The sequence below is a fragment of the Pleurodeles waltl genome, chromosome 6, assembly GCF_031143425.1.
Source record: "Pleurodeles waltl isolate 20211129_DDA chromosome 6, aPleWal1.hap1.20221129, whole genome shotgun sequence".
Lineage (NCBI taxonomy): Eukaryota > Metazoa > Chordata > Amphibia > Caudata > Salamandridae > Pleurodeles > Pleurodeles waltl.
Window position 1 is genome coordinate 3802196 of NC_090445.1, and position 23550 is coordinate 3825745.

General features: G+C 52.8%; 1 protein-coding gene across 1 annotated transcript in view; it reads left to right on the top strand.

Annotated features, from left to right (window-relative positions):
• LOC138302238 (adenylate kinase isoenzyme 5-like) overlaps positions 1-23550 on the top strand; it is a 182834-nt gene that overhangs the window by 60640 nt on the left and 98644 nt on the right. Inside the window, exon 3 of the mRNA XM_069242557.1 lies at positions 1114-1275. Within this exon, the coding sequence (XP_069098658.1) occupies positions 1114-1275 (162 nt within the window). The remainder of the gene's footprint in view (positions 1-1113; positions 1276-23550) is intronic.

A 23550-nucleotide genomic window follows, 5' to 3' on the forward strand; every position in this document is an offset into this window, starting at 1 on the left:
GCCCTGGGTACATGTTATACCACGTTACAAGGGACTTAAAGGTAAATTAAATAAGTCAAGCAGGTGTAAGCTGACTATACCAAGTTTTAGGAGTCCTAAAGCCAACAAACAGAGGTCAGAAAAGTAGGGGGAGAAAGGCAAAAGGTTTGGGGATGACCCTGCCGAAAGCGCCATTTCCAAAACTAACACAACTAATCAGTTCTAATCGTGGGTTCCAGAGTAGCGCTTCCTGCTGCGAAGTGCCTCAACGCCTCGTCAATGGTAGTAAGCACCACAGCAACGCTACACCCTCCCAGCTGCCAAGCTGTAGATAGTGCAAGTAGGTGAACATTCCTCCGGGGTGTCCCCTGGGCTACACACAGCCCCCCTGGTGGTGCAGAGGGGTTGGGGCAGGACCCGCTGTGGGGGGCACATTTACAAGCCCCGTGGTGGAGGGCAGTGCTGCTAGTGACCTCGCTGCCCCGCGCCACAGGGAAAGGGCAGAAATGCTTTGTATTTACAAGATGCGGTGCAGTCCTGTCCGTTCCCCCTGCGCGGGCAGCGTTTCTCAGCGCAGCGCCACATGGTGCAAGGGAGCCTGCGTTGTTGGCAAAAGTGACACCGGTGGCACAGGGGGCTCGCTGTTCAGAGGGGTGCAAGGTGTTCACGAGGGCCCCTGCCTGACACGTGCACGCGCCTGGAAGCGTCCTACGTCGCAGGTGCTGTAACATGAGTGGTGTCAATGTGATGTCATCAGTGTTGCGGAGTGTGACGTCATAAGCAGTGCATGACGGGGCACAGCGTCAAGGGGGGCTGCAAGGTTTACACTAGCACCCCAGGGTGGCGTCGGTCTGTCTGTCTAAAGGTGACAGGGCATCAAAGGATGATGACATTTCTCTAACTTCCACCACACCCTGCGTGCAGCAGGTTCAGTGGCACCGGGGCCTGGAAGGCGGGGGGCCCCCGGGACCCCAGTTATTGAGTATTTCAGGCTGCATCCTGCAGGACATGTGTCGGAGGGCTCAGTGTCGTGACCAGGAGTGTGTCGATGTGCATGTCGTGGTTTCACTGGTTTTAAAGTCCTGCACCCCTCTGTGAACACAGCGCCCTGACTCCCGACTTCTCTCCCCTCAGACACGATACCTGCGCCCTGTCGCCGATATGAGCGGCTGCCACCCATCCAGCCGCAGTTTTCTATCGAGAGCGACTCCGACATGACGGAATGTCGAGGCCTCATCCAGGAGTTTGAAGTCTTTGACCCGAACAGAGTGCGCCCCAAAATCATCTTCATCATTGGTAAGACCCCCCTGTACCCTGAGGGGGGGAGACCCTTAGGAGGTGGGGAGCAGGGTCATGGGGAGTGAGTGAAGGGTCCTCGGAGGGGTAAAGGATGGTGGGGGTGGCACGACCCATGTGATGAAGTCTGCTTATAAGGGTGGCCTGCTCGTGCTGTCTACTTGTGATGTGTCCTGGCACCGTGATGTGTCCTGGCACCGTGATGTGTCCTGGCACTGCTCGTGGGTGAGGTGTGTTCATGCTGTGTACTTGTGATGTGTCCTGGCACCGTGATGTGTCCTGGCACCGTGATGTGTCCTGGCACTGTGATGTGTCCTGGCACCGCTCGTGGGTGAGGTGTGCTCGTGCTGTCTACTTGTGATGTGTCCTGGCACTGCAGGTGGGTGAGGTGTGCTTGTGCTGTGTACTTGTGATGTGTCCTGGCACCGTGATGTGTCCTGGCACCGTGATGTGTCCTGGCACTGCTCGTGGGTGAGGTGTGCTCGTGCTGTCTACTTGTGATGTGTCCTGGCACCGTGATGTGTCCTGGCACCGTGATGTGTCCTGGCACCGTGATGTGTCCTGGCACTGCTCGTGGGTGAGGTGTGTTCATGCTGTGTACTTGTGATGTGTCCTGGCACTGCTCGTGGGTGAGGTGTGCTCATGCTGTCTACTTGTGATGTGTCCTGGCACTGCGTGTGCATGAGATGAGCTCACTCTGTGTACTTGTGATGTAATATTGCATTGCTCGTGGGTGAGGTGTGCTCGTGCTGTGTACTTGTGATGTGTCCTGACACTGCACATCAGTGATGTGTGCTCATGCTGTGTACTTGTCATGTGTCCTGGCACTGCATTGTAAGTGAGGTGTGCTAGTGCTGTATACTTGTCATGTGTCCTGGCACTGTCATGTGTCCTGGCACTGCACATGGATGAGGTGTGCTCATGCTGTGTACTTGTCATGTGTCCTGGCACTGCACGTGGGTGTGATGTGCTTGTGCTGTGTACTTGTGATGTGTCCGGGCACGGCACGCGGGTGAGGTGTGCTTGTGCTGTTTACTTGTGATGTGTCCTGGCACTGTCATGTGTCCTGGCACTGCACGTGGGTTAGGTGTGCTCGTACTGTGTACTTGTCATGTGTCCTGGCACTGTCATGTGTCCTGGCACTGCACGTGGGTTAGGTGTGCTCGTGCTGTGTACTTGTCATGTGTCCTGGCACTGCACGTGGGTGAGGTGTGTTCATGCTGTATCCTTGTGATGTGTCCTGCACTGCTCAAGGATGAGGTGTCCTCACACTGTGTACTTGTGATGTCTCCTGGCACTGCACATGGGTGAGGTGTGTTCATTCTGTGTCCTTGTGATGTGTTCTGGCACTGCACGTGGGTGAGGTGTGCTCATGCTGTGTACTTGTGATGTGTCCTGGCACTGCAGGTGGGTGAGGTGTGCTCGTGCTGTGTACTTGTGATGTGTCCTGGCACTGCACGTCGGTGATGTGTGCTCGTGCTGTGTACTTCTCCTGTGTCCTGGCACTGTCATGTGTACTGGCACTCCATGTGGGTGAGGTGTGCTAGTGCTGTATACTTGTCTTGTGTCCTGACACTGTCATGTGTCCTGGCACTGCACATGGGTGTGGTGAGCTTGTGCTGTGTACTTGTCATGTGTCCTGGCACTGCACATGGGTCTGGTGTGCTCATGCTGTGTACTTGTCATGTGTCCTGGCACTGCACGTGGGTGAGGTGTGCTTGTGCTGTGTACTTGTCATGTGTCCTGCCACTGCACGTGGGTGAGGTGTGCTTGTTGCTGTGTACTTGTGATGTGTCCTGGCACTGTCATGTGTCCTGGCACTGCACGTGAGTGAGGTGTGCTCGTGTTGTGTACTTGTGATGTGTCCTGGCACTGTCATGTGTCCTGGCACTGCACGTGGATGAGGTGTGCTCGTGCTGTGTACTTGTGATGTGTCCTGGCACGGCAGGTGGGTGAGGTGTGTTCATGCTGTATCCTTGTGATGTGTCCTGCACTGCTCAAGGATGAGGTGGCCTCACACTGTGTACTTGTGATGTGTCCTGGCACTACACGTGGGTGAGGTGTGTTAATTCTGTGCCCTTGTGATGTGTCCTGGCACTGCTCAAGGATGAGGTGTCCTCACACTGTTTACTTGTGTTGTGTACAGGTACTGCACGTGGTGAGGTGTGCTCGTGCTGTGTACTTGTCATGTGACCCGGCACTGCACGTGGGTGAGGTGTGCTCGTGCTGTGTACTTGTAATGTGTCCCAGCACAGCACATGGGTGAGGTGTGCTCGTGCTGTGTACTTGTGATGTGTCCTGGCACTGTGATGCATCCTGGCACTGCACGTAGGTGAGGTGTGCTTGTGCTGTGTACTTGTGATGTGTCCTAGCACTGTGATGTGAAATGGCACTGCACGTGGGTGAGGTGTGCTCGTGCTGTGTACTTGTGATGTTTCCTGGCACTGTGATGTGTCCAGGCACTGCACGCAGGTGAGGTGTGCTCGTGTGGTGCACTTGTGATGTGTCCTAGCACTGTGATATGGCACTGCACATGGATGAGGTGTGCTCGTGCTGTGTACTTGTCATGTGTCCTGCCACTGCATGTGGGTGAGGTGTGCTCGTGCTATGTACTTGTGATGTGTCCTGGCACTGTCATGTGTCCTGGCACTGCATGTGGGTGAGGTGTGCTCGTGCTGTGTACTTGTCATGTGTCCCAGCACTGCACGTGGGTGAGGTGTATTCATGCTGTATCCTTGTGATGTGCCCTGCACTGCTCAAGGATGAGGTGTCCTCACACTGTGTACTTGTGATGTGTCCTGGCACTGCATGTGGGTGAGGTGTGTTCATTTTGTGTCCTTGTGATGTGTCCTGCCACTGCTCAAGGATGAGGTGTCCTCACACTGTGTACTTGTGTTGTGTCCAGGCACTGCACGTGGTGAGGTATGCTCATGCTGTGTACTTGTCATGTGTCCCGGCACTGCACGTGGGGGAGGTGTGCTTATGGTGTGTACTTGTCATGTGTCCCGGCACTGTATGTGGGGGAGGTGTATTCATGCTGTGTCCTTGTGATGTGTCCTGGTACTGCTCAGGGATGAGTTGTCCTCACACTGTGTACTTGTGATGTGTCCTGACACTGCACGTGGGTGAGGTGTGCTCGTGCTGTGTACTTGCCATGTGTTCTGGCACTGCACGTGGGTGAGGTGTGCTTATGCTGTGTACTTGTCATGTGTCCTAGCACTGCTCCTGGATGAGGAGTGCTCATGCTGTGTACTTGTGATGTGTCCTGGCACTGCTCGTGGATGAGGTGTGCTCGTGCTGTGTACTTGTGACGTGTCCCGGCACTGCACGTAGGTGAGGTGTGCTTGTGCTGTGTACTTGTGATGTGTCCTGGCACAGTGATGTGTCCTGGCACTGCACTTGGGTGAGGTGTGCTCATGCTGTGTACTTGTCATGTGTTCTGCCTCTGCACGTGGGTGAGGTGTGCTCATGCTGTGTACTTGTGATGTGTCCTGGCACTGCACGTGGGTGATGTGTGCTTGTGCTGTGTACTTGTGATGTGTCCTGGCACAGTGATGTGTCCTGGCACTGCACATGGGTGAGGTGTGCTCGTGCTGTGTACTTGTGATGTGTCCTGGCACTGTGATGTGTCCTGGCATTGCACGTGGGTGAGGTGTGCTTGTTCTGTGTACTTGTGATGTGTCCAGGCACTGCACGTGGGTGAAGTGTGCTTGTGCTGGGTACTTGTGATGTGTCCTGGCACTGCACCTATGTGAGGTGTGCTCGTGCTGTGTACTTGTGATGTGTCCCGGCACTGCACCCGATGTTCCTGCATAAGAATGTGTACTGTCTACGAACCATAAAGACTAAACTTCTACCATGTATCGGCAATGTACCAGACTGTATCCTTGACTGAAGCACAGAGTGAACAAGAATGTATTGTTTGAGAACTACAGTGCTGAAGTAAGCTAAACAGTGTGATAAAATAAAATAAAACAAGACCAGCGAGGCTAAATAAAATGCATCTAGGGCAAAGTGCACAGAGGCCTAATAATTTAAGCAAACGCGCAAAAAGCTACAGTAAAAATGGCTACACTACAGAGCTACTCACCCGTGAGGGTCTCAAGGTGCTGGGGGGGGGGAAATAAAGGGGAGGCCAGGAGGGTCACTGATCGAACAACCATGTCTTGAGGTTCTTTTTGAAGACCAGGAGGTCTTTGATTTTGCGAAGGTCGGTGGGGAGGGAGTTCCATGTTTTGTGGACGAGGTAGGAGAAGGACCTGCCTCCTGTGGTGGTGCGTTGGATGCGGGGGACTGTGGCTAGGGTGATGTCGGCTGATCGGAGGTTGCGTGTGGGAGTGTAGAAGTTAACTCTTTCATTGAGGTAGGTTGGGCCAGTGTTGTAGAGGGATTTGTGTGTGCGGATGAGGATCTTGAAAGTGATTGTCTTGTCTATGGGGAGCCAGTGAAGGGATTTGAGGTGTGGTGAGATTCGTTCGTGGTGGGGGAGGCCAAGGACGAGGCGTCTGGCTGAGTTCTGGATTCTCTGGAGTTTGCGTTTGAGTGTGGTGCCGGCATAGAGGACGTTACCGTAGTTTAGTCTGCTGCTGATGAGTGCGTGGGCGACTGTCTTCCTGGTTTCTGGAGGAATCCATTTGAAGGATTTTTTTAGAGTGCAGAGTGTGTGGAAGCAGGAAGAGGTTAGAGCATTGATTTGCTGTGTCATGGAGAGGGAGGGGTCTAGAATGATGCAGAGGTTGTGTGCGTGGTTTGTAGTGGTGGGTGCGGGGCCTAGGGTCGTGGGCCACCAGGAGTTGTCCCATGTGGTTTTGTTGGGGCCGAAGATGATGATCTCGGTTTTGTTTGAGTTGAGCTTGAGGTGGTTAGTGGTCATCCAGTTGGCGGTGTTGAGGAGAGCAGCATGTAGGTTGGTTTTGGCGGTGGTGGGGTTGCGGTGAGGGAGAGGATGTCATCTGCATAGGAGAGGATAGTGATTCTGTGTGCTCAGAGGATGTTGGCTAGGGGGATCATGTAGATGTTGAAGAGTGTGGGGCTGAGGGAAGACCCTTGGGGGAATCCGCAGGTGATCTTGGTAGTGTTGGAGTGGAAAGTTGAAAGGCGGACTCTCTGGGTCTGGTTGGCGAGGAAGGAGGTGAGCCAGTCTAAGGCTTTGTGGCGAATTCCTATGTTGTGGAGGTGTGTGCGGAGTGTGTGGTGGCAGACGGGGTCAAAGGCTGCGGAGAGATCTAGGAGGATGAGTGCGACGGTCTCGCCTTTGTCGACTTTGGTCCTAATGTCGTCAGTGCATGCGATGAGGGCGGTTTCAGTGCTGTGGTTCTTGCGGAACCCGGATTGTGAGGGGTCAGGAGTGTTGTTTGCTTCGAGGAAGTGGGATAGGCGGGCGTTGACTAATTTCTCTGCAACCTTGGCGGGGAAAGGGAGGAGGGAGTTGGGGCGGTAGTTGGCGAGGATCTCAGAGTCGGCTTGTTTTTTTTTTAGGAGAGCGGTGATTTCCGTGTGCTTCCAGGGCTCTGGGTAGGTGGCGGAGTCGAAAGAGGAGTTGATTATGTTGTAGAGTATGGGGGCGATGGTTTGGCTGGCTTTGTTGTAGATGCGATGTGGGCAGGGGTCGGAGGGGGAACCGGAGGGGATGGAGTTAATTTTTGTTTCGGTTTCTTCGTGTGTGGTGGGGGTCCAGGTGGAGAGTGTGGTGGGGGGGTCATGAGTGGGGGTTGGGATGGGTGAGTGAGGAGTGTGTGTGGTATGAAGCTGTTGTGGATGTCCAGGATTTTGTGGAGGAAGTGGTTGGAAAGGGCGTCACATAGGGGCTGTGTGTGTAGGGGGTCTATGTTGCTGGCTTTGGGTTTGGCAAGTTCCTTGATGATGGTGAAGAGTTCTTTGCTGTTTAGAGAGTTGTTGTCAAGGCGTGTCTTGTAGTGATCTCTTTTGGCGGTGCGTATGAGTTGATGATGAGTGCGAATGGTGGTTTTGAGGTTGGAGAAGTTGGTTGTGGAATGTTCTAGTCGCCATATTTTCTCCGCTTGGTGGCATTTGCGCTTGGAGTCTTGGAGTTCAGGGGTGAACCATGGGGCGTTCTTGATGTTGTGGGTGGCAATGTTTTTTTCTGAGGGGGGCTAGTGTGTCTGCGCAGGTAGTGATCCATTTGGAGAGGTTGTGTGCTCCTGTGTTGGGATCGTTGGTGTGGGGGGGGTTATGGGCCAGTTGGGAGTTTAGTCGTTCTGTGGGGATCTTGTCCCACATGCGGGATGATGTGGTGTGTTGATGGTAGCGTGTGGGGGGTTTGGTGAAGGAGAAGTGGACGCAGTGGTGGTCAGTCCAGAGGAGTTCCGTGGTGTGGGTGTAGGCTATGTGTTGGCTTGCGGTGAAAATTGCATCAAGCGTGTGTCCTGCTGAGTGGGTGGGTGCGGTGACCAGTTGTTTGAGTCCGAGGTTGGTGAGGTTGTCTATGAGGGAGGTAGTGTTGTGGTCTTGTAGGTTTTCTAAGTGAAAGTTGAAATCACAGAGGATGATGTAGTCTGTGGAGGTGAGGGCGTGCGAGCTGATGCTGTCGGCGATGGTGTCGCAGAAGGCGGGGCGTGGTCCTGGTGGTCTGTAGATTAGTGTACCTCTGAGGGTGGAGTTGTTGTTAATGTGGATTAGGAAGTGCATGCGTTCAGTGTTGTCGGTGGTGTCTTGGGAGCTGGTGGTGACTTTGATGGTGTCTCTGTGTAGGATGGCGATGCCACCACCTGGCCTGTTGAGGCGGTCTTTGCGTTAGAGTTTGTATCCCTTGGGGGTGGCGATGGCTATGTTGGGTTCTGAGGAGGGGTTGGTCCAGGTTTCCGTGAGGAAGGCGATGTCAGGTGAGTGTGATTTGATGAGGTCCCAGAGTTCTATGGAATGTTTGTGTAGGGAGCGGATGTTGAGGAGCAGGCAGTTGAGGTGGTTGTGGTGGGTGGCATTGGTGTGGTGCGTGAGGGTGTTGTTGCGGGGTGTGTTCTGGTTGTGGGCTGGTGTGCTGCGGGGTTTGTTAGTGGGAGCAGGGTGGGTGAGTCTTGCGTTGGGGGTGTTGTGTTGGTTGAAGGTGGGGTCGCTATGGTTGTTGTGTCGTGTGAGGGATGACGAGCAGGAGAAGTGACAGGTGTGGAAGGTGAAGGGGCCATGAGTGTGCGTGGTGCTAGACGGGGTGCATGTGGGGCGGGGGCCTGGGTTGAGAGAGTGGAGGGTGAGGGGGGAGTAGGTGTGTCTGAGAGGGCCAGGGGGACTGGCGCTGGGCACGGTCTTGGCTCGGACGGGCGCAGACGGACTTGCCTTTGGTGGGGAAAAACAGGCAAAGAGAGACGGTGAGGAGGAGGGGGGAGGCGGGAGGGGCGGGAGGGGCCGCAGGGACACAGCGGCTGGGAAAAACAGGTAAATGAGATGGTGAGGAGGAGGGGGGAGGCGGGAGGGGACGCAGCGGCGGACAAAAACAGGCAAAGAGAGATGGTGAGGAGGAGGGGGGAGGCGGGAAGGGGCCGCAGGGACACAGCGGCTGGGAAAAAAAGGTAAAAGAGATGGTGAGGAGGAGGGGGGAGGCGGGAAGGGGCCGCAGGGACGCAGCGGCAGGGAAAAACAGGCAAAGAGAGACGGTGAGAGAGGTGTGCCCGTTCTGTGTACTTTTGATGTGTCCCAGCACTGCACGTGGGTGAGGTGTGCTCGTGCTGTGTACTTGTGATGTGTCCTGGCACTGTGATGTGTCCTGGCACTACACATTGGTGAGGTGTGCTCGTGCTGTGTGCTTGTCATGTGTGCCGGCACTGCACATGGGTGAGGTGCACTTTTGCTGTGTACTTGTGATGTGTCCTAGCACTGCACGTGAGTGAGGTGTGCTCATGCTGTGTACTTGTGATGGGTCCTGGCACTGCACGTGGGTGAGGTGTGCTCATGTTGTCTACTTGTGATGTGTCCTGGCACTGCTCATGGATGAGGTGTGCCCATGCTGTCTACTTGTGATGTGTGCTGGCACTGCGTGTGCATGAGATGAGCTCATTGTGTGTATTTGTGATGTGATATGGTACTGCTCAAGGATGAGGTGTGCACACGCTGTGTACTTGTGATGTGATATGGCACTGCTCATGGATGAGGTGTACTGATACTGTGTGTTTGCTGTGTACTTGTGATGTGTACTGGCACAGCTCCTGAATGAGGTGTGCTCATGCTGTGTACTTGGTATGTGATATGGCACTGCTCATGGATGAGGTGTACTGATGCTGTGTACCTGCTGTGTACTTGTGATGTGCCCTGGCACAGCTCGTGAATGAGGTGTGCTCATGCTGTGTACTTGTGATGTGATATGGCACTGCTCATGGATGAGCAGTGTTCACGCTGTGTACTTGTGATGTGCCCTGGCTCTACTCATGAATGAGGTGTTCTCATGCTGTCTACTTGTGATGTGATATGGCACTGCTCATGGATGAGGAGTGTTCACGCTGTGTACTTGTGATGTCTCCTGGCACTGCTCATGGATGAGGTGTGTTCATGCTGTGTACTTGTAATGTGTCCTGGCACGACTCGTGGATGAGGTGTGCTTATGTTGTGTACTTGTGATGTGATATGGCATTGTTCGTGGATGAAGTGTGTTCATGCTGTGTACTTGTGATGTGTCCTGGCACTGCTCGTGGATGAGGTGTGGTCATACTGTGTACTTGTGATGAGATAAGGCACTGCTTGTGTATGAGGTGTGCTCATGCTGTGTACTTGTAATGTGTCCTGGCACTGCTTGTGGATGAGGTGTGCTCATGCTGTGTACTTGTGATGTGATATGGCACTGCTCATGAATAAGATGAGCTCACTCTGTGTACTTGTTATGTGATATGGCACTGTTCGTGGATGAAGTGTGTTCATGCTGTGTACTTGTGATGTGTCCTGGCACTGCTCTTGGATGAGGTGTGGTCATGCTGTGTACTTGTGATGTGAAATGGCACTGCTCGTGGATGAGGTGTACTCTTGCTGTGTTTTTGTAATGTGTCCTGGCACTGCTTGTGGATGAGGTGTGCTCATGCTGTGTACTTGTGATGTGTCCTGGCACTGCTCGTAGATGAGGTGTGTTCATGCTGTGTACTTGTAATGTGTCCTGGCACTGCTCGTGGATGAAGTGTGTTCATGCTGTGTACTTGTGATCTGAAATGGCACTGCTCGTGGATGAGGTGTGCTCATGCTGTGTACTTGTGATGTGATATGGCACTGATCGTGGATGAGGTGTACTCTTGCTGTGTTCTTGTGATGTGTCCTGGCACTGCTCGTGGATGAGGTGTGTTCATGCTGTGTACTTGTGATGTGTCCTGGCACTGCTCGTGGATGAGGTGTGCTCATGCTGTGTACTTCCTGGCACTGCTCGTGGATGAGGTGTGCTCATGCTGTGTACTTGTGATGTGTCCTGGCACTGCTCGTAGATGAGGTGTGTTCATGCTGTGTACTTGTGATGTGTCCTGGCACTGCTTGTGGATGAAGTGTGTTCATGCTGTGTACTTGTGATCTGAAATGGCACTGCTTGTGGATGAGGTGTGCTCATGCTGTGTACTTGTGATGTGATATGGCACTGATCGTGGATGAGGTGTACTCTTGCTGTGTTCTTGTGATGTGTCCTGGCACTGCTCGTGGATGAGGTGTGTTCATGCTGTGTACTTGTGATGTGTCCTGGCACTGCTCGCGGATGAGGTGTGCTCATGCTGTGTACTTCCTGGCACTGCTCGTGGATGAGGTGTGCTCATGCTGGGTACTTGTGATGTGTCCTGGCACTGCTCGTAGATGAGGTGTGCTCGTACTGTGTACTTGTGATGTGATATGGCACTGCTCATGGATGAGGCGTGCTCACTGTAGGAGGCTGGCCCTCTATGTAGTGCACAAAACTAGGCACACTCCATGGAGACCACCTGATGCTCCAATTTTAAGGTAGCTGGTGGAGCAGTGAGGCTAATCCAGGAGCTGTGCTAAGCATTTGTTGTACTCACAAATCCAATCATGCACAACACACACTTAATAAATAGATTGATATCAGAATTAAAAAAATACTTCAGACTTTTATATACATTTGAAAACCAAAATGGTTAAGATACATTAAGTACTGTTTGAGTTATGATTTTTCAAAGTTTTATAAAGTTAGTCTTTCTGTGCATAATTACGCACCATAGGAATCAATGGAAGGCCACCTGTAAAAATGCACATAAAATCACACAGGTGAGTTACCAGTCTCTTCTTTAGCAGGATGGTGGATGAGGTTGGTGGGCACTCCGTGCCAGCTGGAGAGTCTTGGGCAGCTCCCGTTTCCAGCGGGAGCACAGCTGGAAAGTTTCTTGGCACAGGGCCACTTAGAAGGGCCACCTGGGAATGGAGCTGGTTTGCAGGTTTAAAGTTGGTGCCTTTGGATCCCCATGGGCTTCCTGGGTGAGCTGATTTTGCTGTTGTCCGAGGTGCACTAACCAGTACCTGGGGTATTGGCACAACTCAGCCACAGGTAAAGTGCCACCAAAGTTGACGCACTTGTAAGTCTCATCTGGGCTCTTGGTGGTGTGTTGTCGGGTCTGGCTGTGACTTCTGGTTGCGGAGATATCATCCTGTCGGCTGAATTGACCCTCCCTGGTTTGCTGGTTCTTTGCAGGTTTCTTTGGTTTCTTGAGTGGTGCATCCACTCAGGAGGGAGATCTTGGGCTATTTGCAAAGCCTGGAGGTCCTCTGGTTCTTTTGAGGTCGGCCCAGTGTTCAGCTCCTCCGCAGCGGCGATTGTCGGGACTCTGGTGCAGCAAGCAGAGGTCTTGGAGTCTCTTCTGGTGCAGCAGGTCCTCTGTTCTCGTGCTGTCGGGTTCTTTGGTGCTGTCTTCTTTTCTTCAAGATTAATCTGATTTCTTGGTCTAGGGGAGCCCACTAAATACTGAATTTAGTGGGTGTTTTAGGGGGAACCTGGTAGTGTCTTACCCTTGGTTGGCTACACCCACTACAGTGACCACTTCCTGTGGGAAGGGTCATTTCCCTAAACCTCATTGGCTATGTTCGTGACATCCAACATGGACAAAAATGAAATGGAGGGTCCACCTCACCTGCAAGCCCCTAGGGGTAGTGCATGCTCAGTGAGACCCCTCCTCTTACCCTTTGTGTGGTGTCTCGCCTTTGCTCCCGTCAAAAGTGGGGGCTGACTAAGGAGCTAGCAGCAGGCCTGGGGGCTCGAGTTTCCAGGGCAGAAGCCTTTTGGGGCTCACCGCCAGGGTGTTGTACATTCCTGAGGGAGGGGGTGTTAGCTCCATTGTCTCACAAACCAGAGAGCCAGGGCTCTCCCCCAGGTTTCTATATTTGTTGTCTGGAGTGGCAGCTGGATGGAACCAGCCAGCAACTCTGCCAGGTAGGTTAGCTTTTGCAGGGGGCACCTCTAAGGTGACCCCTGGGTACATTTAGGGATAGATCCAATACTGGCTCCAGTTTGGATTTATCATTCTGAGTTGTTTGATATCAAACAACCCAGGGTGCAGAGTGGCCATCATGTACTCATGTTGAACAGTGTCCAGTGCATGTACTTAAACGGCTGCTCTGTTCACTCACCATGTCCCAGGTTTGGGAAGGACACAGTGGGGGCACAGTGCTCATGCAGCTATGCCCTCACATACAGTATGGTGCACCCTGCCTTAGGGCTGGAAGGACTGCTAGAGGGGTGACTTACCCATAACATATGTAGTGTATGGAGGGCAGGGCACACAGAGAGGGTGCCAGGTTGACTTTGGGGGTCATTCTGACCCTGGCGGCTGGTGACCGCCAGGGTCACCGACCACGGGAGCACCGCCAACAGGCTGGCGGTGCTCCCGAGGGCATTCTGACCGCGGCGGTTCAGCCGCGGTCAGAAAGGGTAAACCGGCGGTCTCCCGCCGGTTTACCGCTGCCCCATTGAATCCTCCATGGCGGCGGAGCGCGCTCCGCCGCCATGGGGATTCAGACACCCCCTACCCGCCATGAACAGGATGGCGGTAGGGGGTGCCAATGGCATGGGCACTGCAGGGGCCCCCGTAAGAGGGCCCCGCAAAGTATTTCAGTGTCTGCTTTGCAGACACTGAAATACGCGACGGGTGCAACTGCACCCGTCGCACCCCTGCAACTACGCTGGCTCAATTCTGAGCCGGCATCCTCGTTGCAGGGGCATTTCTGCTGGGCCGGCGGGCGCTCTTTTGGAGAGCGCCCGCCGGCCCAGCGGAAATGTCTGAATGGCCGCCGCGGTCTTTTGACCGCGGTGCGGTCATTCGGCGGCGGAACCTTGGCGGACGGCTTTGTCTTTTTAGGTTTGCACCAGAGCGCTCAACCTGCATTGGCAGGGCTGGGTGGATCTGGGTCCCTGGCCCTGGAGGGTGGCCTAATCAGTGCTGCTGCCCTTAGGGGCCTACCCTTAATACCCCATACCCTGGGTACATGGGCACTCATTTACTAGGGACTTACAGGGATAGTTAAGTGTGTATCTGCCGGAGAACCACTCAGGGAGCTGTGCATCACAGGAAGGAGTGCTGGGGGCCCGAGCTACACTGTGCATGAAGAACTTTGTGGAAGGGTGCCAACAAGCCTTGGCAACTGCAAAACACGCTGTGCATGGAGGTACTGTCTTGTGTGGGGCGGCAAGCTCTTACCTCCACCAAAGTTGGACAGTTGGACGTCAGGACCATCAAGACCACTTCAGTCCACCACCAGTGATGCTGGATCCATGCACTTCGTCATGAGAGGGGACCCAAGCCACCGGTCGTTGTTGAAGAGAGGGGCCTCTTGAAGCAGGGAAGTGACTCCTTCACTTCAAAGGAGACTCCTCAGTTTTTCTGGTGCAGGCTGAACACTGGCTGTCCTCTGAGGATGAACGACCGGGAAACAGTTGCAGTTGCTCGCAGGAGCTGACTTTCAATGTTGCAGAAGTCGTCTTTGCTTCTTTGTTGCAATTGTAGAGTTCCTGGAGGGTCCAGATGCAGTTTCTTCTTTAAGGAGGTGAAGTAAAGGATGCAGAGGATTCCTGCTCGAGTCTTGCGAACCGAATCTGAAGAACCACCCAAGAGAGAGACCCTAAATAGCCCTGAAAAGGGAATTGGTCAGCTACACAGGTAAGCACCTATCAGGGGAGGGCTCTGACATCACTTGCTGGCACTGGCCACTCAGATGCTCCCAGAGTGCCCTGCCAACTTGGAATCCAAGATGGCAAAACCTAGGGACACTCTGGAGGAGCTCTGAGCACCACCCCTGGGATGGTGATGGACAGGGGAGTGGTCACTCACCTTTCCTTTGTCCAGTTTCACGTCAGAGCAGGGACTGGGGGTCCCCGAACCAGTGTAGACTGGATTATGCAAGGAGGGCAACATCTGTGCCCTTCAAAGCATTTCCAGAGGATCTGGGAGGCTACCCCTCCCATGCCTGTAACACCTATTTCCAAAGGGAGACGGTGTAACACCCCTCTCCTAAGGGAAATCCTTTGATCTGCCTTCCTGGGCTCGAGCTGCTTGAGCAACAGGAGGGCAGAAACCTGTCTGAGAGGTGGCAGTGTCTGGGGCTGCCTGGAAAACCTCAGAAGACTGAAATGGCAGTACTGGGGGTCATCTAAGGAGCCTCTAGAATGCGTGGAATCATACATCCAATGCTTGCAAAACCCTTGTGGTATGATTCCAACATGTTTGATACCAAACATGGCCATATTCAGAGTTACCATTGTGAAGCTGGAAATAGGTATTGACCTATGTCCAGGGCATGCGTAAAATGGCGTCCCGCACTCATGAAGTCTGGGAAAATGGTCCTGGAGTTTGTGGGGGCACCTCTACTAGTGCAGGAGTGCCCTCACACACAGGTACTCTGCACCCTGCCTTCAGGGCTAGAAGTCCTGCAATAAGGGTGACTTATAAGTGACCTGGCGCAGTGTAAATGGCAGTGAAAGGGTGCATGCACCATTTCACGCAGGCTGCAATGGCAGTCCTGCAGAAGCCTTTGATTGGGCTCCCTATGGGTGGCAAACAAAATGTTGAAGCCTATACGGATCCCCTGGAATCCCAGTGCCCTGGGTACCTAGGTACCATATACTAGGGACGTATAAGGGGGCACCAGTATGCCAATTGTGGGTGGAATACTGGATTACCAGTATCATATAACCATAATTTAAGGGAGAGAGCATAACTACTGGGGTCCTGATTAGCAGGATCCCAGTAGGCACAGTCAAGCACACTGACAAACAGGCCAAAAGGGGGGAGTAACCATGCTAGAAAGTGGCTACTTTCCCACAGTATCCAATAGTGCCAAACATCACAACAGATTTAGGGAAAGAGCTCTGGCCCTGGGAACCTGGTTAGCAGGGGCCCTGACCACTACAACTTCTAGAACACATCAACAGGCAAAAAGTGGGGGGTAACCATGCAAAAAGAGGCCTCCTCTCACCGCCCCCCCAAATGAAAGAGGATGAGAATACCCTTTCCCTAGTGAGTCTTCATCTCCTAAGTGGAAAAACCTGGAGAGGCCAACTGCATTGGCATGGGAAGTCCCAGGTCTGTGTTCCACTTTAAAGTCCATACCCTGTAGGGAAATGGACCACCTAAGCAGTTTGGGATTTTCACCTTTCATCCATCTGAGAGGCCTGTGGTCAGTCTGGACATTGAAGTGAGAGACAAAAAAGTATGGCCTCAACTTCTTCAGGGCCCAAACCACAGCAAAGGCTTCCCTCCATATGGCACTCCATTTGTGTTCCCTAGGGAGTACCGTTTTGCTAATATAAGCAACAGATTGGTCATGTCCATCATCAGTCCTTTGGGACAGGACTGTTCCTATTCTCAACCCTGAAGCATCTGTCTGGACTATGAATTCCCTGGAGTACTTTGGTGCCTGTAGAACTGGATCAAAGCACATGGCTTTCTTCAGACTGCCAAAGATCTTTTGACAACTCATTGTCCAGTTGATTTTTCTGGGCATCTTCTTGGAGGTAAGCTCTGTTAGGGGGGAAACTATTGTGCCATAGTCATTCACAAACCTCCTGTACTATCCAGTTAAGCCAAGGAATGCCCTGTCTTGTGTCTGGGTTGTGGGAGCTTCCCAAGCCAGAATAGTCTGAATCTTGGGTTGGAGAGGATGTACATGGCCTCCACCCACCAGGTGACCCAGGTACACAACTTTTCTCTGGCCTACCTGGCACTTACTGGCCTTGACAGGCCTCAAGGACCTTTCCCGGGTGGATCAGGTGATCCTGACAGATGGAACTGTAGACAACTATGTCATCTAAGTAAGCTGCACTAAAAGTTTCCAGTCCAGAAAGGACTTCGTTCACCAACCTCTGGAAGGTGGCAGGTGCATTCTTTAGTCCAAAGGTGAACTGATAATTCTCACTAGGAGTAGAAAATGCTGACCTCTTTTTTGCTGCTGGGGTCAGACCAATCTGCCAGTACCCTGATGTTAAATCAAAAGTACTCAGATACTTGGCTTTCCCTAATCTGTCAACGAGTTCATCAGCTCTTGGAATTGGGTGTGCATAAGTATTGGTTACTGAGTTGAGGCCCCTGTAGTCCACACAAAACCTAATTTATTTTTTGTCACCCTTGTAGTGTGGTTTGGGGACTAACACTACTGGGCTGGCCCAGGGGCTCTCTGAGGGTTCAATGACACCCAAATCCAACATTGTCTTGACTTCAGCTTCTATGCTGTCTCTGACATGGTCAGACTGTCTGTAAATTGTGTTCTTGACAGGCAGGCTGTCACCAGTGTGCACATCATGGGTACACCAGTTTGTCTTCCTAGGGGTTAGAGAAAATAGCCCAGCATACTGGTTGAGGAATTGCCTGCAGTCAGTCTGCTGTTGTCCTTCGAGGGTGTCTGACAAGATCAATCCATCCACAGAACCATCTTGGGGATTGCTGGAGAGGAGATCAGGGAGAGGTTCACTCTCATCTTCCTGTCCCATATCTGTAAGCATGAGCATGGTCACATCAGCTCTGTCATAAAAGGGTTTTAGGCAGTTTTAACATGCATGATTCTTTTGGGGTTCTTGCAACTGTCCAGGTCCACTAGATAAGTGACCTCTCCTTTGCTTTCAAGAATGGGATAGGGCCCAGACCATTTGTCCTGGTGGGCCCTTGTAGCAACAGGCTCCAACACCCACACATTCTGCCCTGGTTGGAACTCCACCATAGCAGCTTTTTGGTCAAATCAAAAGATTTTTGCTTGCTTTCTCCATGTACTCAGCCATCCTAGATCTTAGGCCAAGCACATAGTCCACAATATCCTGTTTGGGCTCTTTAAGCGGTCTCTCTCAGCCTTCCCTTACAAGACTTAGTGGTCTCCTAACAGGATGCCCAAACAAAAGTTAAGTAGGAGAAAAACCTTCTCCCATTTGTGGCACTTCTCTGTAGGCAATCAGCAGGCAAGGCAGTAGGACATCCCATCTCCTTCTGGGTTTTTCAGGGAGTCCTCCAGTCTTGCCTTTTATGGTCTGGTTGAACCTTTCCACCAGCCATTGGTTTGTGGATGGTATGGGGTAGTGAATTTATAAGTCACTTCACATTCCTGCCACAAGTGTTTTAAGTATACAGACATGTTTGACTCCCTGTCGGATACTACCTCCTTAGGGAACCCAACCCTGGTAAAGATACCCAGGAGGGCTTTGACCACTGCAGGTGCAGTGATAGTCCTAAGGGGAATAGCCTCAGTATACCTAGTGGCAAGATCCACTACCACTAGGATGTATCTATGCCCTGATGCTGTTGGAGGGTCAAAGGGGGCAACAATGTCCACCCCTACCCTTTCAAAGGGTACCCCAACCACAGGTAGTGGCATTAAGGGGACCTTTGAATGCCCACCTAACTTGCCACTGGCTTGGCAGGAGGGACAGGACTGGCAAAAGGCCTTCACTTTTGGGGACATCCCTTGCCAGTAGAAGTGGTTAACCAACCTATTCCATGTTTTATTCTGGCCTAGATGCCATGCTAGGGGGATGTCATGGGTTAATGTGAGAAGTGTGCTCACTCTGTGCTCTTGTGATGTGGCCTGGCACTGCTCATGGACGAGGTGTGCTCAGGTGAGTTTAAGGAGAGATGTTGGGAGAGTCAATGAAGTTTGAGGTGCACATGGAGAAGGATGCGTGTGCCAGAGGGTTCCTCACATCACATTACATTCTCAGACTCAGCCAAGGTCCTTGCAAAGGTGTAAGAATTGAGTAACTTTTGCTAATGGAGCACTGTAGAAGAAATATATAACTTAGCATAGCTTTGACCAGTGAAAATTCAGCTGGTGGATTGTGGGACAGGACTGCCCCCTGCATGGGGTACAGTAGTGTTCCCCTGCCCTGGATGCCTGACTGTGTGTATCTGGTCTCCTGGTTTTAGATTTTGACCTCTAGTGTTTGTGCATAGGGCTAGGCCTGTTGTGTGACATGAGTGAGGCAGTGTGCCTTTCCTGTGACCAGAAGCTGCATGGTGTGTCGTGTGACATGAGTGAGACAGTGTGCCTGTCCTGTGACCGGAGGGTGCACGGTGTGTTGCGTGAGATGAGTGAGGCAGTGTGCCTGTCCTGTGACCAGTAGTTGCATGGTGTGGCACGCAACATCACTGAGACAGTGCGCCTGTCCTGTGACCGGAGGGTGCATGGTGTGTGACATGAGTGTGGCAGGTTGCCTGTTCTATGACCGGAGGGTGCATGGTGTGTCATGTGACATGAGTGAGGCAGTGTGCCTGTCCTGTGACCGGAGGGTGCACTGTGTGTCGTGTGACATGAGTGAGGCAGTGTGCCTGTCCTGTGACTGGAGGGCGCACGGTGTGTTGTGTGATACCTGTCCTGTGACCGGAGGGTGCACGGTGTGTCGTGTGACATGAGTGAAGCAGCGTGCCTGTCCTGTGACCGAAGGGTGCACGGTGTGTCGTGTGACATGAGTGAGGCAGTGTGCCTGTCCTGTGACTGCAGGGTGCACGGTGTGTCGTGTGACATGAGTGAGGCAGTGTGCCTGTCCTGTGACTGGAGGGTGCACGGTGTGTTGTGTGACATGAGTGAGGCAATATGCCTGTCCTGTGACCGGAGGGTGCACAGTGTGTTGTGTGACATGATTGAGGCAGTGTGCCTGTCCTGTGACCGGAGGGTGCACGGTGTGTCATGTGACATGAGTGAGGCAGTGTACTTGTCCTGTGACCGGAGGGTGCACAGTGTGTCATATGACACCTGTGCTGTGACCGGAGGGTGCACGGTGTGTCATGTGACATTAGTGAGGCAGTGTGCCTGTCCTGTGACTGGAGGGTGCACGGTGTGTTGTGTGACATGAGTGAGGCAATATGCCTGTCCTGTGACCGGAGGGTGCACAGTGTGTTGTGTGACATGATTGAGGCATTGTGCCTGTCCTGTGACCGGAGGGTGCACGGTGTGTCATGTGACATGAGTGAGGCAGTGTACTTGTCCTGTGACCGGAGGGTGCACAGTGTGTCATATGACACCTGTGCTGTGACCGGAGGGTGCACGGTGTGTCATGTGACATAAGTGAGGCAGTGTGCCTGTCCTGTGACTGGAGGGTGCATGGTGTGTTGTGTGACATGAGTGAGGCAGTATGCCTGTCCTGTGACTGGAGGGTGCACAGTGTGTCGTTTGAGATGAGTGAGGCAATGTGCCTGTCCTGTGACCGGAAGGTGCACAGTGTGTCGTGTGACCTGAATGAGGCAGTGTGCTTGTCCTGTGACTGTAGGGTGCACAGTGTATCGTGTGACATGAGTGAGGCAGTGTGCTTTACTGTGACCAGAGGGGGCATGGTGTGTCGTGTGACGAGTGAGGCAGTGCGAATGTCCTGTAACAGGAGGGTGCAGAGTGTTCCATCATTGAACAGACAGGACATGACTGTCCCTGTCAGGTGACATGAGTGAGGCAGTGTGCTTGTCCTGTAACCGGTAGGGTGCATGGTGTGTCCCCATTGAATAGACTGAGCACAACTGACCCACTCCCCTGACATGAGTGAGGCAGTGTGCCTGTCCTGTGACCGGAGGGTGCACGGTGTGCCGTGTGACATGAGTGAGGCAGTATGCCTGTCCTGTGACCAGAGGGTGCATGGTGTGTTGTGTGACATGAGTGAGGCAGTGCGCCTGTCCTGTGACCGGAGGGTGCACGGTGTGTCGTGTGACACCTGTCCTGTGACCGGAGGGTGCACGGTATGTCGTGTGACATGAGTGAGGCAGTGCGCCTGTCTTGTGACCGGAGGGTGCACAGTGTGTCCTGTGACAACAGTGAGGTAGTGTGCTTGTCCTGTGACCGGAGGGTGCACGGTGTGTCGTGTGACATGAGTGAGGAAGTGTGCGTGTCCTGTGACTGGAGGGTGCACAGTTTGTCATATTACACCTGTCCTGTGACCGGAAGGTGCACTGTGTGTCGTGTGACATGAGTGAGGCAGTGTGCCTGTCCTGTGACCGGAGGGTGCACGGTGTGTCCTGTGACAACAGTGAGGCATTGTGCTTGTCCTGTGACCGGAGGGTGCACGGTGTGTCGTGTGACATGAGTGAGGCAGTGTGCCTGTCCTGTGACCGGAGGGTGCACGGTGTGTCGTGTGACACCTGTCCTGTGACTGGAGGGTGCACTGTGTGTCGTGTGACATGAATGAGGCAGTGTGCCTGTCCTGTGACCGGAGGGTGCACGGTGTGCCCTCGTTGAACAGATAGGGCACTACTGATGCTGTTGTGTATTTACTACGTAAAGCATAACCCATAGTTATGGTTAGACCTTTTATCCTGGGTCACTGGACTGGGGGCCTGCTGGCCTAGTTGTCTTACACTCCACCTCTGTCTGCTAACCTAGATCCTAATGCCCGCATACCAAATGTACGTTGTGCTTGTTTGTGGCGTGCACAATACATGTATGGTGTTTATGAATGAACTAGAGTAATCAAGGCCAGTGGGATCCAGTTCAGAAGCCCCTGGCCTGTTGATGCCTGTTGGACCTGGCCCTTTTAAAGGGCCATTTCCCAGACTTTTTGCTTTTTGCCTCCTTATTTTTCTGACCTTTGTTGGCTGACGTTTTGACTCTGAGCACTTTTTCACTGCTAACCAGTGCTAAAGTGCATGTGCTCTCCCTTACAGAATTGGTATGATTGGATTATACCTAATTGGCATATTTAATTTACCTATAAGTCCCTTGTAAAGTGGTATCCCTATACCCAGGGCCTGTAAATTAAATGCTACTAGTGGGCCTGCAGCGCTGCTTGCGCCACCCATGGAAGTAGCCTGTCAAACCTATCTAAGGCCTGCTAGTGCAGAGCCTGTGTGCGCAGTTTTCTGCCACAGGGACCTGGCATCTAAATTTACTTGCCAGGCCCAGAACTCCCCTTTTACTACATGTAGGTCACCCCTAAGGTACGCCCTAGCTAGCCCTTTGGGCAGGTTGCCATGTATGTAGAAGGAAGGACATGTGCCATGTTGCGTGGCCTGTCCTGGTAGTGACAAACAGCCAAACTTGGTGTCTCACTGCTGTGAGTGCTGCCTCCTCATAGGATTGCATTGGAAATGCCCTGCCTTATGTGTAAGGGGTATTTTCTGATTTATGAGGGGTAGCGTAGGCATGTTTGGTATGGTTGTGATAGTGGTAAGAAATGCTGCTTACTGGCGTGGGTGTATTTTTTATTACTATCACAGAAATGCCACTTCTAGAAAGTGCGCATTTATCTGTGCTTGTGACTCTAGTGTTTGGCATCTTGTCTCCAATCAACGTCTGGGCAGAGTGACAGTTGGGGCTTTGTGCATACTTCTCAGACAACCTGAACACAGGGAGGGTGGAGGTGACACAGAGGTACATCTGCATAATGAATAGTCTTCCTGGGCTGAGAGAAGGGAGAGGCGGGGCACACCTGCATTTGTAAAGACTGTGCCCTGGCCTCGCACGATAGGGTCGTTAACCCCCCACTGAAGTTTGGAGCCTGTGCTGAAAGGAGAGAGGGGGCACTCCCAGAACCAGTTGTAACTGGCTGGAACCTCCTCTCCCTACCATTGTAAAACACTGCAAGATCTGACTATAAGTTCAGGGGAATTTTCCCCACATTTTGAACATTCTTGGAACTTGAAACTGGACACAGAACGCTGATGAATGTGCTCACCAGGACCCACTTTGGACTGCTGCTACTGTGCTGACCTCTGACCTGCCTGGTCACTAGGAGGAACTTCCACCATCTGCACCCGTTGTGCTGTCCTGTAGCTGGCCCCACCAGCCCTGTGCTCCTTCTTGTTTTTGTTGCTCCCAGGGGCAGGGTGCTGTGGTCCCTCACCCCTGCCAACCCCTCTACAGACTTTGGCCACAGCACTTTCCAAAGGGCGCTCTTTTTGTTGCTAAAGAAAATCACCGCCGCAGCCCAGGCTGCAGATTTTACCTAGTGCTGTGTAAAGCGCTTTATTTGGAGCCCCTGCGCTTTGATAAGCGCTCCTCTGCCGGAGAGATCACCGCCGCGACCTGGGGGTCGTATTTGCAACCAGCACGAGGATGGCGCTGCTCTTCGTGCCCCTGGGGCACCCAAAAAGACCAAGACCGGAGCGAGTATGCTCCAACTGTGCCCCCGGGGCGAAGCGCACTTTCTGATGCGCCCCCGGGGCACAGACAGGCACCATCCTTGGTGCCTGCCGCACAGAACAGCCCAGGTCGGGCTTAGCAGCGGCGCGCGCACCGGATCACGCCGGGTGCGGCCGCATCAGAGAGCAGGTAGGAAGCTTGCGCCCCCCACGGAAGTAGCCTTTCAAACCTGTCTCAGCCCTGCTAGCGCAGAGCCTACGTGCACAGTTTACTGCCACAGGGACCTGGCATCTAAATTTACTCACCAGGCCCAGAACTCCCCTTTTACTACATGTAGGTCACCCCTAAGGTACGTCCTACCCAGACTTAAGGGCAGGGTGCTATGTATGTAGAAGGCAGGACATGTGCCTGGTAGCGCGGCCTGTCCTGGTAGTGACAAACAGCCTATTTGGCTTCTCACTGTTGGCAGTGCTGTCTTTCATAGGATTGCATTGGAAATGCCCTGCCTTATATGTAGGGGGTATTGTCTGATCTACGAGGGGTAGCATAGGCATGTTTGTGATAGTAGTAAGAAATGCTACTTACTGGTGTAGGTGGATTTTTTATTACCATTTTAGAAAGTGGGCATTTCTCTGTGCTTATGACTTTAGTGTTTTGCAGTTTGTCTCCAATCCACGTCTGGGACAGGATGACAGCTGGGCTTTGTGCATACTTTTCAGACAGCCTGAACACAGGGAGGGTGGAGGTGACACAGAGGTGCATCTACATATTGTAAAGCCTTCCTGGGCTGAGAGAAGGGGGAGGCGGGTACACCTGCATTTG